This window comes from Leucoraja erinacea, chromosome 30 (genome assembly GCF_028641065.1).
Source record: "Leucoraja erinacea ecotype New England chromosome 30, Leri_hhj_1, whole genome shotgun sequence".
NCBI classification, from domain to species: domain Eukaryota; kingdom Metazoa; phylum Chordata; class Chondrichthyes; order Rajiformes; family Rajidae; genus Leucoraja; species Leucoraja erinaceus.
In genome coordinates, this window is record NC_073406.1 from 1,676,392 (window position 1) to 1,694,240 (window position 17,849).

The 17,849-nt window shown below is 42.2% G+C and overlaps 1 protein-coding gene across 1 annotated transcript in view; it reads left to right on the top strand.

Moving 5' to 3' along the window:
* The window catches only part of vps13d (vacuolar protein sorting 13 homolog D), a 178,709-nt gene that overhangs the window by 108,566 nt on the left and 52,294 nt on the right, over nucleotides 1-17,849 (top strand). Inside the window, 4 exon segments of the mRNA XM_055658999.1 lie at nucleotides 239-335; nucleotides 2,619-2,767; nucleotides 4,120-4,254; nucleotides 6,298-6,465. Coding sequence (XP_055514974.1) covers nucleotides 239-335; nucleotides 2,619-2,767; nucleotides 4,120-4,254; nucleotides 6,298-6,465 — 549 coding nt within the window.

Sequence of the window (17,849 nt, forward strand, 5' to 3'; positions counted from 1 at the left end):
CAGGTGAACTTACATTAAGATGGACAAAATGTAGTTCAAATAAAGGGGTATGTAGCAGAATTAATTAAGTTTATTGATCTTGAAATCATGTTTAAGGCTGGGTAAAGAACGGAGAGAAAACGCAACATTAGAATTTCACTTTCTCCTTTTCTTTACCAGGAATTGGCTCCAGTGAAGTAACAGAATGTTTATTAGCTTCTTGCATTTGTAGTGACGCTATTTCTTTCTGTATCTCCAGCACCTCATGATCACAGTGCGGAAGCTGACCGTCCAAATCGAAGAGAAGCTCTTGCTGAAGCTAGTGCAATTTTTTGGCTTGGGACAGTTGGACCAAGGTACAAGTTCTAAAGCAGGGTATCAATATTGCCTTGATGCCCAGTATAAATACTACTGCATTTGGGTCAAAAACAATGTTTGCGGTGGACTTTGCAAGCGGCACAAAGTTGTCGTATACAAAATGTTTATGTACTGGTCTGGGAGTTGCACTCAGACAACCATGCATTAGGCCTGTATCAAACACATTTACCATGACAACATCTATCAGAAAGCCACTTCTGATTAATATGGTTATCTTGTTTCATCTTGAGGACAGGGAGGCTGAAGTCCACTAATTCAAACCATGATAGAAGGTGAACCCAGGGTCTACTGCGTATGGGTGACTTTACTTACTCTTGGAAGAGTGGTTAACATCTTAAACTGTTTATTGCTGTAAAGTTGAAACAGATAGACATATGTTCCCATTTGTACTCTGTTATTACACGATAGTCTGTGCTATTTTTAAGACCGCATTTTCTTCTTCTTTTGAAACTACTGTGGAGAGGTTTGTATGTTTCAGGATCATACCCAACCCTTAAATCCCAACAATCCAGCCCTGATGCTGGAGTGCATTTTTGTTTATAGTTTGTTGATGATTTCCACTGTTGATTGGGTTTTGAAGGTTGGAAAATACCTTTTTTTCAGATCTCGTCAATGGATACATTCTAGAAAAATATTTTTTCAGCTTATGATATAGGTATGCGAAGGAAATAAGATTGAAATATTATTAGACACTTGTTCAGCTTACTGGAATACAGTTGTACGGGTCATTAAAATACAAATGTGTAGACACTCCAATGTAATGGAGAATATCTGCACTCACCTGCAGGCTAGAATCTAACTGGGGGGATGGATGGTTTGTATATGAAGCAAAAAATATACCAGAATAAGTTGCAACATAATCTAATTGAGGGGTTCAAAAAATTCTGTATCTTAATTCTGATTAATTTTCTAACCTTCAAATCACTCCAGGATATATATGTTGATCATTATAATCTGTGTTATAAAATGTCAATCAATTTGAGTTCAATCAGTGGCACTCATTGTAGGCTCTAACTGCAACTAAACTGTGCTTCAGTGATGTTCACCCAGAAATTATCCAGGCTTTTTACATTACACTGATAGAGCAAAAAATATATTTGTAATTGCTTGTGAAATCCATGAGCAGTTTATATGGTTGCCCGGTGCAGCTTACTTATTCGGTTACTGGATTTCAGGTGGCTGGGTGGTGACGGTGGGGGGGTGGGTGGTGGGGCAAAGGGGGTAGAAGGCAGGTGTGGTACTTGCTGAGTCTAAACCCAAGGCGAAGATTAAAAAAGTAACAAAGTGATTTGACTTTCTGTTTTAAATTGACAACTTCCTTGTATATAATAAAGTTTGTCTATATTATAAATAACACGTTGTCTAATGGTGGGTGAGTCTGATTTAGGGGATTAAGGTTCCTTTGTGTTTGCCAGAATGCCAACAAAGTGTAACTGCCGAACATGGCCGGTCAGGGTCATAAGCTCGTGACAAAGACTGAGGAATCTGTTGCCATACTGAGATGGTGAATTCTCCAGAGTAGCCTTTCTATAAACTTTTTTTTAGATGGTTATTTAAACGCGGAAATGAAATGCACAAAATATTTAATGCATCTGGCAGCATCAGTGGAGAGAGCAGCAGAATCAACCTTCCAGGTCAATGAAATAGGTAGAGTTGCTGCCTCACAGCGCCAGAGACCCAGGATTGATCCTGACTTCACGTGCTGTCTGTATGGAGTTTGCATGTTCTCCCCGTGACTCCCATGGGTTTCCTCCAGCTGTTCAGGTTTGCTCCCACATCCCAGACACGTGTGGGTTTGTAGGTTAATTGGCCTCAGTAAGATTCCCGTTAATGTAAAGGGCGTGGATGAGAAAGTGGGATAGCGTAGAGCTAGTGTGAACGGGTGATCGATGGTCGGTGTGGAATCGATGGGCCGATGGGCCTTTTCCCGTCCTGTACTTCTAAACAAAGCTAAATATCGCCGCTTGTTTTTCCTCTCCACAAATGTCTGACCCGTAGGTTTTGTTCTGTTCTTTAGATTTTAAGCACCTGCATTTTTTATATATTTTTCGCTTTTTGATTTGTACTCTAGGGGTTCTATTTAATTAAAGCCTCCATCAGCACTATCGAATGATTCCATATCATCATCTTAATTTACCATTGATCAGTGAAGCTTTAATCTAAGTAACCATGTGTGCCTCACTAATTAATTGTGTTCAGTGTACAAGAGCAGTTCATTTCAGATGTGAAAGTTTTGATATCTTAAACTCCTTCCTTCACAGATGTAGAAAAGCCAGATGAAAATGCCCCTGAACAGAACAATGAGAAAAGTGGAACAGCAAAGCGCTATTACTTTGAAAACCTCAAACTCAGCATGCCACAAATCAAGATGAGCGTATTTACTTCAAGCAAGCTACCTGTTGAATTCAAGGCGAGTTTCTTAAGATCGTGCTATACGTGGCATAGTCATACAGCACGGAAACAGGCCCTACGGCCCAACTTGCCCATGCAGACCAAGATGCCCCATCTAAACTGGAAAGCACCTACCGTTCATCCACCTTACCTGATGAATGTCTCTTGCTCGAACTGTGGCCGTCTGCACATGCTACAGGTCTTCAGTCAGAGGGTGGTGAATCTGTGGAATTCTTTGCCACAGAAGGCTGTGGATGCCAAGTCAGTGGATAATTTTAAGGCAGAGAAGGATAGATTCTTGATTAGTACTGGTGTCAGAGGTTATAGGGAGAAGGCAGGGGAATGGGGTTAGGAAGGGAGAGATAGGTCAGCCATGATTGAATGGCGGAGTAGACTAGATGGGTCGAATGGCCTAATTCTACTATTCCTTTATGACATTATAAACCACTTCAGAGCCCATAGAACTCCAGTGGAAGTTGTCAGAGGTCTGGTTAAGAGCAATAGACATTGATCAAACAAGTGGGAAACTATCTATAGTTACAGCATCACAAATTAGTGAAAATTAAAAGGAAATGGAGACATAGTTCTGTTGCAACTTGTTTGGTCATAGAATCAGCATAATTTGTAGATGTACAGGAAAATATAGCAACTGTTTTCCATTATACGAGCCCCGCATGGTACTGATATAACTAGACAATATATCAAATTTTGATGATATTTGAGACGAGGAGCAATTCTGATCATGATTTTGGAAAAGTACTCTGTTGTTTCTATGGTGCCATATCATCTAGATATTGGAAACGTAGACAAAGCCTTGTAATAACATCTCGCACAAAGGATGATGAATGATTTTCAGTGCTGCACAGGAATGTCAGTTGAGAATATCTCTTCAGTAGAATGGGAATTGATAATTCGACTATTGAAAGAAAGGCGCGAGTGCCATGTAACTGAGCCAAGAAAACATGTCCGAGATCAGAAACAGCGAAATATTTGAAATAGTCGACGAAATAAGAGAAATAAGACTAAAACTAAAACTGTGGGTCGGCTCCCTGAAGGAATGAGCTTACAGACGAAGGGACTTTCCTTGTCCTTAGTGATTATTTTCTGGTTCCCATCATCACTGTCAGCCTTTTGACCTTTGTAAATGACACAATCAAACTACATGAATCATCCTAATCTTACGGCATGGTTAAGTCATAGATGTCTGTTGATAACAAAATAAAATTGACAGGTTTCTTTCCCTTAGGCAGTGCTCTGGCTTTGACATGACATTCCGAGTCAGCTTTCACTCTGAACTCCCTGAATTAGTCATCCTTTGCTCTTATTTTTGCAGGTATCAGTTTGGTGTTATTTTTTTGTTTGTTGTTGCAGGCTTTGAAGGGCATGCTGGGCATCCGGTTGATCCGCTTTGAGGATGCAGTGATCCACCTGGACCCATACACCAGAGTGCACCCATATGAGACGCAGGAGTTCATTATCAACGACATTCTCAAGCATTTTAAGGAGGTGAGAATTCGAGTGGGCAGCTGAGCTGGTCAAACAGAAATTATTATTCCACCAAAGGTTAAAATACAATGAACACTTTAGACATACCTAGTCCAACAGTAGGAAATTGGTCTACCTTTTCCTCTTGGAGGCTCTGCATATGAAATAATTGGCATTCAGTAGCGACACGATGGCACAGCTGTAGAGTTGCTACCTTACAGCACCAGAGAGCCAGGATCGATCCTGACTACAGGTACTGTCTGTGCTGAGTTTGTACGTTCTTCCCGTGAGTTTACTCCAGAAGCTCTGGTTTCCTCACACATTCGTAAAACCTCCTGCACCTCCTCCAACCTCATCTATTGCATCCGCTGCTCTAGATGTCAGCTGCTCTACATCGGTGAGACCAAGCGTAGGCTAGGCGATCGCTTCGCCGAACACCTCTGCTCGGATCACAATAACCAACCTGATCTCCCGATGGCTCAGCACTTCAACTCCCCCTCCCATTCCAAATCTGACCTTTCTGTCCTGGGCCTCTTCCATGGCCAGAGTGAGGACCACCGTAAATTGGAGGAGCAGCACCTCATATTCCGCTTGGGCAGTTTGCACCCTCGCGGCATGAACATTGACTTTAATTTCAGGTGGTCCCTACTTTCGCCTCCGGTTCTCAGCTCTCCCTCAGCCCACTGACTCCACCTCTTCCTTTTTTCTTCCTGCCCCACCCTCACATCCGTTTGAAAAAGGGTTTGGACCCGAAATGTTGCCTATTTCCTTTGCCCCATAGATGCTGCCTCATCCCTGAGTTTCTCCAGCTTTTTTGTCTAGCTCAAGGTGATAAGTGGGGAAGACATAGGGCAGCAGGGTGGAATGTGATAATGAAGAAAGGTGAGATTCCATCATTGTATTGGCAAACAGTGTCTAATTAACATTACTGTTTGCAGCACTTAGCATGCAAAGTGTGCTTCAGAGTGAGTCTTGACTGGAAGAGCAGGCGTAACCGGAGGGATGAGCTTGCTTTAGTTTCAAGGCTTGATCTCACCTGGAGTCACAAGAGATTGCAAATGCTGGAATCTTGAATTTAATAAATTTTATTATCCAAATATGTATACAAGGAATTTGAGCAAATAAACAGTGTTGGAGGAACTCAGCGGGTCAGGCAGCATAGATGAAGGGGAAATGGACATGAGATGCTTTGGGTTGGGACCCTTCTTCAAACCTATCAGTGTTAAATCTGGTCACCTGGACCAGATGGATTACACCCCAGGCTTCTAATAGAGATAGCTGTCGAGTTGTCGGCATTAGTAGTCACCGTTCAAGAATCTTTAGAGTCTAGAAGACTGGAAAATCGTGAATTATAATTCGACTGTTTAGAGGAGAGAGGCCAACGGAAGGAAGTTACAGCAGGACAGGCAGCAACTCTGGAGAGAAGGAATGGGTGACGTTTCGGGTCCAGACCCTTCTTCAGACTTGACCTGAAACGTCACCCAATCCTTCTCTCCAGAGATGCTGCCTGTCCCGCTGAGTTACTCCAGCATTTTGTGTCTATCTACGGTTTAAACCTGCATCTGCAGTTGCTTCGGACAAAGGAAATTATTGGGCGGTTTGTCTGAAGCCAGCGTTTATCAGCTTTATCAGATATGTAACAGTGGTGGGTAACTTACATTTCATATTTCAAATGATGCTGCTACATTAACTGGTATGATTATTGAGATGTTGGGGGGGAGAATCAAAGGAAATCACTGGAGAGAAGGAATGGGTGATGTTTCGGGTCGAGACCCTTCTTCACACTAACCTAGAGGAATCTCATTCGGTCACAGATAGGACATGCAAACTCCAAAGATGCAGCAACAGAGGTTAGGTTTGAACCTGGTTATGAAACCATTGAGCCACATGTTTGAAATTTTGATTTTTGTCAGTCCCACGTCAAAGTGGTTGCCGGTTGAGGTAGCTGAGCCAGTCATGCAACTATCTTCTCAACGGTAACCCAAAGGTTAATGCCAAATCTTACTAAAAATTGACATTAATACATTGGTTATTTCTTATGGTAAAATGTGTTTTTGTTGACAGGAATTGATGAGCCAGGCGACTCGAATACTAGGCTCGGTGGATTTTCTGGGCAATCCAATGGGACTTTTGAATGATGTGTCGGAGGGCGTTTCAGGGCTGATCAAGTATGGAAACGTTGGAGGCTTAATACGAAATGTCACGCACGGAGTCTCCAACTCAGCTGCTAAGGTACATTTGATGAACAATGTCATGATGCAGCTGTTAGATTTATTTTCATCCACTGGTCGGGAAATTCCTCTTTGAAGATGGTAAATTTTAGTTATATGATCAGTGTTTTCAGTTCAAGCCTAGTTTAGCCTATGCTATGTTGTTAAATCTCTCATCTTGAAGACATTAAAGTGGGAAATTCCAGTGGGATTTCACAAGGATGGAATGGCACATACGTCAAGTTGAAAACCACACGGAAAAACTATTTTCACCAGGCCTTTGTAATCTAATCCAATACTGAGCATGATAAATAGCTAGTGTCTTTTCTCGGCATTTTATTTGGGATTGTACTTGAAAAGTAGTTTATCAACTTGGAAGCTGTGGAATATTCTCAAGTTATATATAAGTCTCTATATAAATGCAAGTTATTTGTTAATAATTAGAATACATGTTGCCCTTCTAATCAGAGTGAGCGTAGAAACCCAGATTGATCACATCAGAGAATTTTCTAGGTTGACATGGAGTGTCTAATACTTTATGATGACAACCTCAGCAATATTGGTTTCCTTGTGAACTGAGGTTATGCAATCCAGCTCAGTGGTAGTGATGAAAGTGATTGGAGATCATTAATGAATAACTTTGAATGAAATATACTGCCAGGAAGCTCAACTAGACCCAAAACGTTGCCTATTTCCTTCGCTCCATAGATGCTGCTGCACCCGCTGAGTTTCTCCAGCACTTTTGCCTTCCTTCTATTTTCCTGCTGAAATACCTGTCCAAATGCCTTTTAAATGCTGTAATTCTATCTGTCTCTATCATTTCGCTCTGCCAGCTTGTACCACATAACCACCACCCTCTGTGTGTGAAAAACGTACTTTGTCTACCTTCGATTTTCCTGCATCTGCAGTTCCTTCTTAAACAATTGAATACAAAATTGTTTAGAAGCAGAGGGTGGTGATAGAGAGTTGTTTTTCAGACAGGAGGCTTGTAACAAGTGGTGGGCCCCAGGGATGGGTGCTGGGTCCACTGTTCGTTATTTATTCAAAGTTTGGATGTGAATGTCGGTGACATGTGTAGCAAGGTGCAGGTGACTATAACAGTGGACTGTAAAGAAGGTAATCTACACTTACATCAGGATCTAGATCAATGAGACCATGGGCCTAATGACAAATAGAGTTTCAGTTCAGTTTAATTTATTGTCATGTGTACAGAGGTACAGTGAAAAGTTTTTGTGCATGCCAGTTGAGAAAATGCAAGGTACGGCATTTTTGTAGGTAGGAAAAACCTGGGCAGGACCGGCATGGTAAATGGTATGGCCCTGGCCTGTATTGTGGAACAGAGAGACCTGGGAATCCTGTACATGGTTGTTGAAGGTGGTGACACAGGTGGACTGGGTGATGGAGAAGGCGTTTGGCCCGCTTGCCTTCACCGCCGGCGTTGGGATGCAATGTTGCAGCTGTACAAGACATTGGTCGGGTCACATTTGCAGTACTGCACGCAGTTCTGGTCGCCTTGCTGAAAATCAAAATGCCAGTAAACTGGAAAGGCTGCAAAAGAGATTTACTGACATGTTACTGGGTTTGGGGGGTTTGAGTTCGGAGATGTGGGTAGGCTGGGTCATTATTCCCAGGAGCGCAGAGGCTGCGGGTGACCACACAGAGAGGTATATAAAATAATGAAGAATACAGATAAAGTTAGCAGCCACAGTCTTTTTGCACAGGCTTGGGGAGGCTAAAACTAGAGTGCTTTGGTTTAAGGTGAGAGGAGAATGATTTAAGCGACCCGAGGGGGGCAGTTTTTTTGCACGCAGGGCGATGCGTAGAGAGAATGTGCTGCCAGAGGATGTGCTGGAGGTCAGGTATAATAATGTGTCCCTTTTTTTTCCCATTTGTAAAGGTTATTAAAGGCAACTGCTTTTCTAATTGTACATTGTCTTGAATCCAAAGAGGGTAAACATTATCTGTAGTTGCCATTTATCTTGTGAAGGAGAGAGAGGGCGGTGGTTTTCTAACAGTTTGAGCTGATGTGCAGTTCTCATTCAAATAAAGTATAATTGCTTTTCCATTTTGTCACAGAGCTCCACTAGGTGAACTCTTCCCGTTTAAGTGTAACCCGTGGAGAGCAGTTCAACATATTTATCTTGGCAAGCAGTTGAGGTTGAAAGAAAGTTCACATCAGCTGGCTCTGCACTTGCCCTTTTGTTGCACTGCCTATCTCTTCATTTTAAATAGTACTTTGATCCTAAATATAGTCACTAGAAATAAACTAACTTAATATTTGTCTTGTTGCAGTTCACATGAATTTGAATAAACGGGAGGAATCTATTAAAAAAAGATATATTTCTTCCATTTTTGTTCACAAAAATATAATTTTAGCAGCACCCCAGCCTGGCCCATGTAATAAACTGGTAATTTTGACAGCTTCAGTGAATCTTATCTTCCTTGTGATATTGTGAGTTATAAATTGTTTGTAAATTAGTTAGTAACTCTATTAAGGAGAATAATGTAATTTTGACACGTTTCTATGCAGGCATACAGAATATGCTTACTTAAAATGTCCAAGCTGTGTTTACATTTCTCCCGATTTTTCATGTTATTGTGCAACTCGTCTAACACAGGATTAGCTTTCAATCATGAAAAAGTGTTTGAGTAGAGTTGCCTCATTTCATCTAAAGTGATGAAAAGGCAGCTGCCTAGTTTTATGCAGGGATCTGCAGATGTTCCATTTTAAATGGTTTAAGATTGCATCCCAAATAATTTACAGGACCCAGTATGTACCACAGTGCATTGAGAGGTCAGTTGGAAACCTATCCCTTATTTTTGCAAATTATTTTCCAAAATTTTGTAACTTCGCCAATTCAGTGTGGTTAAGAAATTATACATAAAGATATCGTGATAATATTCAGATATCCCGCAGCAAATATTTAATCAACAGCAGGGCAATTTTCTTGAAGCACTTTTATCTGATTCTATTAATGTTGTCCTGTAGATTTTGTAGCAGCGAAGTAAAGTTCCCCAAAGCTGTTGTGACAGTTTATTGTTCAGAACCAACTGGCTATTGGATCGGAAAAATTGCTATGTGATTTTTGAAAGAGTTCTGTTGACTGGAGAGCATTTGCACCTTCACGTTAGTGTGAGACACAAAATGCTGGAGTAACTCAGCGGGACTGGCAGCAACATCTCTGGAGAGAAGGAATGGGTGATGTTTCGGGTCAAGACCCTCCTTCAGTCCAATCCTATTCTTCAACCTATTCTCAGTCTCCAGAGATGCTGCCTGTCCTGCTGAGTTCCTCCAGCATTTTGTGTCTATCTTCAATTTAAACCAGCATCTGCAGTTCCATCCTTCCTTCCTTCACATTGGTGTTTTTCCTCTTGTTAAACAAGGATGACTTTCTCATGCTTTACTTTTGCTGGCAAACTTTTATTGCATTGCTTTACAATGTGAATTATAATGTGTGGCACTAATAATATCCTGCTGCTTGTTATCTGGTACTAAAAGGGCTTATAGATAGATCCATGAGAGAAAACAAGCATTGTGAGGGACATGGATAGGACGGATGGCCACCATCCTTCTTGCTAGGGAGGGGAATCTAAAGCCAAAGGTCAGAGGATTAAGTGAGAGGGGATAAATGTAAAGGTGATCTGAGGGGCAAGTAAGTTTTTCACACACAGAGGGTGGTGGTTATGTGGTACAAGCTGTCAGAGAGAGATGATAGAGACCGATAGAATTACAGCATTTAAAAGGCATTTGGACAGGTAATTCAGCAGGAAAATAGAAGGATATGGGCTTAATGCAACCAAAATGGGATTCATGTGAATGGGATCACAGTTGGAATGGGCAGGTTGTGCTGTCGGGCCCACTTCTGAGTTGTACAGAGCAATGGTTCTATGAGATTCAACAGGATATTGCCTGGAGTAGGGTAAACCTGGTTCCAAGTGACCTGGTACAGAAATGACTGAGAACCAGACAGTACAAATGATAGATATCGGGCCAAAACTAAGGGTTAGCAAACAAGAATATTAACACATGGCAAATGTTCCATCTAAAATGGCACAAATGAGATTTAATCTGTCCGATGCTGGGTTACCACCAACTCTGAATGTACTGTAGTTCAAAATAATCCATGTTTATGTGCGTAGAGAACAGATATAAACCTGTGATGATCCAGTAATCTGACACGTGGCGTTAGTTGTGGGATCCAGTGACAATCCCTCAATATTCAGGCCAGTTGTGAAGGAGGTGCAGCAGTACAGCATAGCAGAGGAACATAATGTCTATGGCCAACGTGATGCCAAGTTGAACTAATCTCCTCTGCCAGCTCAGTGATCCATATCGTTGCATATTCATGTGCCTAACTAAAAGCATCTGAAGTCCCACTATTGTATTTGCTTCCACCACCATCCTTGGCAGAACATTCTGGGCATCCACCATTCTCTGTGTAAAAGAAAGTTGCCCCACACATCTACTTTAAACTTTCCCTCTCTGACCTTAAAACTATGCCCTCAAGTCTTTGACATTTCCACCCTGAGAAAAAGGCACCGACTGACCACTCTATCTATGCTTCTCATAATTTTATATACTTCGATTTGGTCTCCCTTCAACCTCCGGCGTTTCAGAGAAGAAGTCTCTCCAACCTCTCCTTCGAGGTAATACCCTCTATTCCAGGCGGCATTCCGATAAACTTCACCTGCCCCTTCTCCATAACCTCCACATCATTCCCATAATGGAACAATGTTCCATTATAGGAACTGTACACAATTCTCCAAACACAGGACGAGCTAGGAAGCAACTTCTTGTGCAAATAATACTTTAGTTTAGTTTAGAGATACAGCGCGCAAACAGGCCCTTTCAGCCCACCGTGTCCACGCCCACAAGCGATCCCCGCACATTAACACTATCCTATACCCACTAGGGACAATTTTTGTTACATTTACCAAGCCACTGAACCTACAAACCAGGACGTCTTTGGAGTGTGGGAGGAAACCAAAGACCTCGGAGAAAATCCATGCAGGTCACGGGGAGAACGTACAAACTCCGTACAGACAGCGCCCTTAGTCAGGATCGAACCCGGGTCTCTGGCGCTGTGAGGCAGCAACTCTACCGCTGTGCCACATGTTGACAAGACATATTTTATAAGACTACATAAAGAATACAAAGTCACAAAATTCATCTTCCATTATGTCAAATATAAAAACAAGAAGATGTTATTGTGAGGAAGCTGAGAGTGACTGCGATGTGCTTTGCATATTGTTGCTGTGAGCTGTGTTTTGCATGTTTATTTCAGTGATAAAGTTCACTCCATTGTCCCCATATTTAAATAGGTGCTTGTCGTTGATTGACTGCAGTGGGGACGTTGTATTCGCATTCTCTCGCTGATTGTGTGCTACTGTCAGAGTGAAATGGCTGGTTTGTTTGATCTGCTTGTTGTTACCCAGGCAGAAAGCATCACATCTATGTAACAAACTGTGGCTGTCCTCTGGTTGAACCTGCGAAGGAAGGCAGCATTTGGGGTCATTCCAAGTTCACAGTGTGGACTTTTGACTGTCCTGTGTATGAACCGGTTTGGGGACCCCTACAGGGATCAGTCACTCAGGCCAGTAACACAAACCAATTTATATTCTCATCTGCGGGGACAAATCCACACGGGTTGCTTGAAGGAGCTACCAACCTAATCAGGCATCTGTGGAGAGAGCCTGGACTATCTAGCTAATCAGACATCCACACAGACAGCCCGCTAGGGGGGTTTGCTCCTGGGTTAAATCGCCAATGTGCCATTGTCAGAATGCATTACTGCCCCGAGCTAATGACACGACGGGCAGCTGATTAAGGACCAAAGCTCAGAGAATGTGACAGCAAGAATAACACAGTCCTCGGGACCCTGTAAATCACCACACGTTTGTTCAATCATGCTCAGGGAAAAAACAGCAACAGGACCATTTGTTATTTGTCACCATACAAAAGAGACAAATCCCTGCACTGCCAAATGTCCACAGATCCTTTCTGCCTGACAGAAAAGTGCTCCAGGTGACACTGTGAACTGTCCAATTAGTGTTGCAAGCTTAATACCACAGCTTCGAACGGCACTGAGATATACAAACTCCAATTTTACATTTACAGTTATTTCAAAGTCAGGATTGCACGTAATAGTGTTTCCTGGTGGAAATGTGTCCTATGTAGATGAGCGGAGCGGTTAGCTTTTGCTTAACTGGTAAGAAAGTGGTCCACCATTATTTGCACACATTTGCCACTATTTTTGTGATCACATGGGTGTTGGATAATTGTTAAATAAAATTGTTAAAGTCGTTGAAAGCTTTAAAAATATATATCTTTTAAGTTTTCTCTTGGCCTGGATACTGAAGGGTAAAACTGGGTGAGCCACCGGCAACAATGTCCCAATTCAAAGGAGCAATAGGTTGGGGGTTTTATGCTGTTAATTTGTGGTGGGAGGGCAGCAACAAACTGGAAGCACAGCACAGCTGTTTCCCTCCAGAGGACCCTGTGGGGTTCTCACTTGCTGTATTATGCATCTGTCATTGTTTTCACTGAATGAACCCAACTGCTGGTCCTAGTGAAAACAGCAACTAAAATTTTGAGTTGGCACTGATGTTGCAAGTGAAAAGTCCTTATAGTCCCAATAAAACACCATTTCAAAGCCACTTTAATGTTTATGTTGTCTTAATTCCTTTTGCATGCTGGATGGTATCAAATTACCACCAGGACAGCATGGTTCTTCCTTCCTTAGGACTGTAAAATAGCATTCTAATAAATACCAATCAAGTATATTACTAGACACGATTGGCATTTGCCACGAAGAGCTAAAGCCCAAAGTAAATATATTTGTGTTGTATTTAAACTAAAGGAGAATTAGCACCACTTGTCTGCTGATTGCCACATTATGATGCCTCCTTGACCTTTTTTTATATAGAAAGATTTTAGAAATGAGTCAGTTAAACTCTTGTGTTTGAAAAATAAATATTTTAACATGCATATTTTCTTTGAATATTGAGACATGGTGATTAAAATTCCACATTTTGGCCTAGATTAACAAATTCTAAGCAATGTGTTATCCGTTGTCAGCAGAAACACCCCATATATGACCTGAATAATTATTTTCACACCCAACGCCAACGGTTCTTGATATTAAGCAGTAATTGTTCAGCACAAGCCACGGAAAGAGAGATAGATCAGCCATGATTGAATGGCGGAGTAGACTTGATGGGCCAAATGGTCTAATTCTGCTCCTATCCCGTATGAATATCTGGTTTAGATACAAAAGGCAGCAAAGTCTCAGCTAAGCTATTATAGTTAGTTATTGAGCATAATCAGTCTGCTGTGGCACTCAAATGCAATGGGAATTGTGTAGTAAGCTGTTCAATCACTGGACATGGGTGTAATGCGAGGATTTATCTGTAATCCTAAAGTCAGGTGGTCCTGACCAACTGGCATGTCTAGTAGTTATGCAACATGTTTGTGTGTGACTTGGAGAGAGTTCACGAGGCGAAAACAAGTTAGAGTACTTCAGATAGTTGCTGCAAAATGCTGACAGATGATTGATAACACTGGAATAACAAGAAGGCATTGTTGAGGCACTGTCCCTCACATTGAGTGATGGTTAACAAGCCAGCTGTTATCTAAGCGCCTTGTGTCACCAACTCGAGGAAGGCAGGTTGGTCCGTCTCTAAGTGGAGCAAAGCACGAGATCAGAATGCTCAGCAGCTTTATATGCACTGAGCATGCCTTCTGTGTATAGTACAAGGGTTGGAAGGTACAAACTCATTCATGGATGGTATCTGTAAAGTGACCTCTCCTCTTTCCCTTTGGATGCAGTACCAATATGATTAGGGCTGAAAATACTTCCATGATATGTGTGTAGCAGGCATTAAGTGTTACCTTGTTTTGGATGCTGCTAATTGTGGACTAAATAAGAACTGATTACATCCGGTTATATGAATAAATATTGTTGCAATTCCACAGGTAAGTAATGCCTCCAATCTTTCTTTTCAATGACCCTCATCAGCATTGCAAATAATTTTATTCAATTGGTGAACATTGCACTTGGAAGGCTAGTGATTTGGAAACGCATGCCTAATTGGCTAAAGTAATAATTTTGGTTGAGATGCTGCCTGTCCCACTGAGTTACTCCAGCTTTTTGTGTCTATCTTTGGTTTAAACCAGCATCTGCAGTTCCTTCCTACACATTGTCGTTCAAGGCACCTGATAACTTTCTAATTGTTTATGTTAGAGTCATACAGTGTGGAAACAGTCTCTTCAGCCTAACTTGTCCCACATCGACCAACATGTCCCATCCACACAAGTCCCACCTGCCTGTGTTTGGCTCATTTCCTTCTAAACCTGTCCTAGCCATGTACTTGTCTAAATGTTTCTTAAACGTTGCGATAATACCTGCCTCAACTACCTCCCCGGCAGCTCGTTCCATACACCCACCACCCTTTGTGTGAAAAAGTTACCCTGCAGGTTCCTATTAAATCTTTTCCCCCTCGCCTTGAATCTATAACCTCTGGTTCACGGTTTCCCCTACTGTGGGGAAGAAACTCAGTGTGTTTCAACTCGATCTATTCCTCTCATGATTTTGTGCACCTCTATAAGATCACCCCTCATCCTCCTGCACTACAAGGAATAGAGTCCCAGCCTGCTACCAACTTCAGCAGACCAGTTTTGCATTGTATGACTGGAACTTCTCTTTGGACCCTGAAGTAGAGGTCAAAAATGCAACAATAAATCACAGATCCCTGTATATAAATAGTTATACTACTTGGATAAGAAACATGCAGAAAAAAACAGAGTCATGGGAAGATACCAATCTCCTCTAGTCTTGTGTGAATTTTTGCAGATTGGGGTCGCTTTAAGGTTTCCCAGGCAACTTAGTATGAACTATATGTATTGTGGTCTGTGGCAAGATGCATGTGTCGTGCTGCATAGGGGATGGAGTGTGTAGGAAGGAACTGCAGATGCTGGTTTATAGACACAAAATGGATACCATTCCTTCTCTCCAGAGATGTTGCCTGTCCTGCTGAGTTGCTCCAGTTTTTTTGTCTAACTAGGGGATGGACTGCTGGATAGCACTAAATTCAAATGATGGGGTGAAGATTTGACTTGTGGTGCTGGGGAAACTCAACCAGACCTCAGATTGACTGCAGTGACAAGGAATACTGTGCAGTAACGTCTCACCAGCCCACTGCTCAAGAGGACAGATACTGCTGGGGTCACCCAAAGTGGAAGGGCAGAAATACTCTGACCTTTTTAACCTGATCTTTTACAGTTTAGCAAACCTAACAGGGTCTTAAGAATGCCAGAAGCTGCATCATGGCAATGTTTAGATACCGTGCCATAAACCTCCCCACTGATACCAATATAATAGTGCTGTATATGCCAAAGCCACAGGACGCAGACTTCCATCATCATTTAGGCATTTAAGTGGAGTTATTAAAGCAGTCATTTTTTATGATGAATGTTGCAGCATGTACACTGTACACAAATCCTGCTGTGGGGCTTTGTACTAGTCGTACATGGTTCAGTATTGTTACCCTTTCATTTTTATGCAACATTTTGTCTGTGTCATTTTGTATTTAAACTAGTTACACGTGACAATCTCCCTGTGGTTACACGCAATTGTTATCATCAGGAAGAGATTATAAAGATGACCCTTTGTGTTCTCCAATTGACTGTTTTGTCAACCCATGCCCGATCTCACCCACCTGAGAAATACTTGTGATTTCATCTACAAAATGTGTTCATTCTTTCTCCCTATTTCCATCCTGCAAGCATCGCAGCATATCAATTCCCACAGCTGGATAGCGCAGTGCCCTGGTGATCCGTGTCAGAAAGTGAATCAGGCAGGCAGTGAACAACTTAGAATTAAAATGACATTGGAAATAGATAAGCCCATGTTGTTCCTGTGAATCTTTTTAACATGTCATTTGAAATAACAGAACAGATGATGAAGAATACCTTTGAGGGACATCCATACTATAGCCTAATTAACTCATTCATCATCATTAAGGGTGAAAATCCTAAATTAACCAAAGCCTTCAATGACTTTTTAACTAGTGGCAACCTCGCGAGATGATAGTTAGTCTCGTCAGCTGTTGTACTTTGCCTTCCAAAAGCTTGATAAGACGTCATGTGAACGCAAATTGTACAAGTGACTAATAAGTAGACGATTGATGGTGGTCGAAACTGCCGCCCTCCAGACCAGCGGATGCAGCTGTTGACGATGTCGTCCACTGGCCCGCAGCTGAACCCGGACTCAGGCCGCTGCCGCCAGAACGCCGTCTCAGCCACCGGAGCACCGTTCCAGCCCCGAGCCGGGTCGCCCTCACGTGAGCGCCGTTCCATGCTCGAGCCAGGCCGCCCTCACGGGAGCGCCGTTACCCTCGAGCCAGGCCGCCCTCACGGGAGCGTCTCAGCCCCGCGCCAGGCCGCCCTCACGGGAGCGCCGTTACCCTCGAGCTGGGCCGCCCTCACGGGAGCGCCGTTACCCCCGCGCCAGGCCGCCCTCACATGAGTGCCGTTCCACCCTCGAGCCAGGCCGCCCTCACGGGAGCGCCGTTCCAGCCCCGTGAGGAGTCAAGTCATAATGAGTTGGAGCCAAAGGGGACATTAAGATAAAAGATGAGCCACAATCTCATCAAATAATGGAGGCGTGAAGGGATTAGTGTGGCCTGCTGCTTGTGTTGCATGGTGTAGCAATGTAACCACATTTTGAGATTTTAAAACTCAAGTCTGCAATTTATCCCATCAGATAAAGCATAAAAAGAAGTTTAATTTGATACCTAATTCACTTTCATATCTTCAGTATTAAAAAAGTTATGGCAATTATCATACTCTGAAATTAGCATCTTGTTCCCTATTGCTTTTCCATTGACGTAACACAAAAGCTGTGATCGAGGACAGTCAAAAGCCCATAACCTGCTTAAAAATTAAGAGAACTGGATGACATTTTAAGTTATTGTAGATTAAAGCATTCTGAAACAAATATGAAACATCTTACTTGGATGACCTGAAATTAAAGCATATAATTAGTTAATTACCTAATTGTAGCTAATTACAAAATTGACCGTGACGGAAATAGTAATAAACACCCAGACTGCCTTGAAAATTTAAAAATGTGATATTCTCAAGATCAGAACTTTCATATTATTGTATTATATGCTGTTAGTCCGTAACAGATGGGTAAATAAATTACAATTTCTAGCAGTAGACCAAGTCTTTATGGAGAGGATCAGTTGCTAGCTGGTACATTGGCATCTCATAATCAGTAGCATCATCATACCGCTCAGATTGTAACCAATAAGCAACTCTGTACACCTTGTTTTTCCTCAACTTTTCAATTTTGGCATTGTAAACCAGGGGCGGAAAACCCGGGGGGGGGGGGGGCAGAGGGG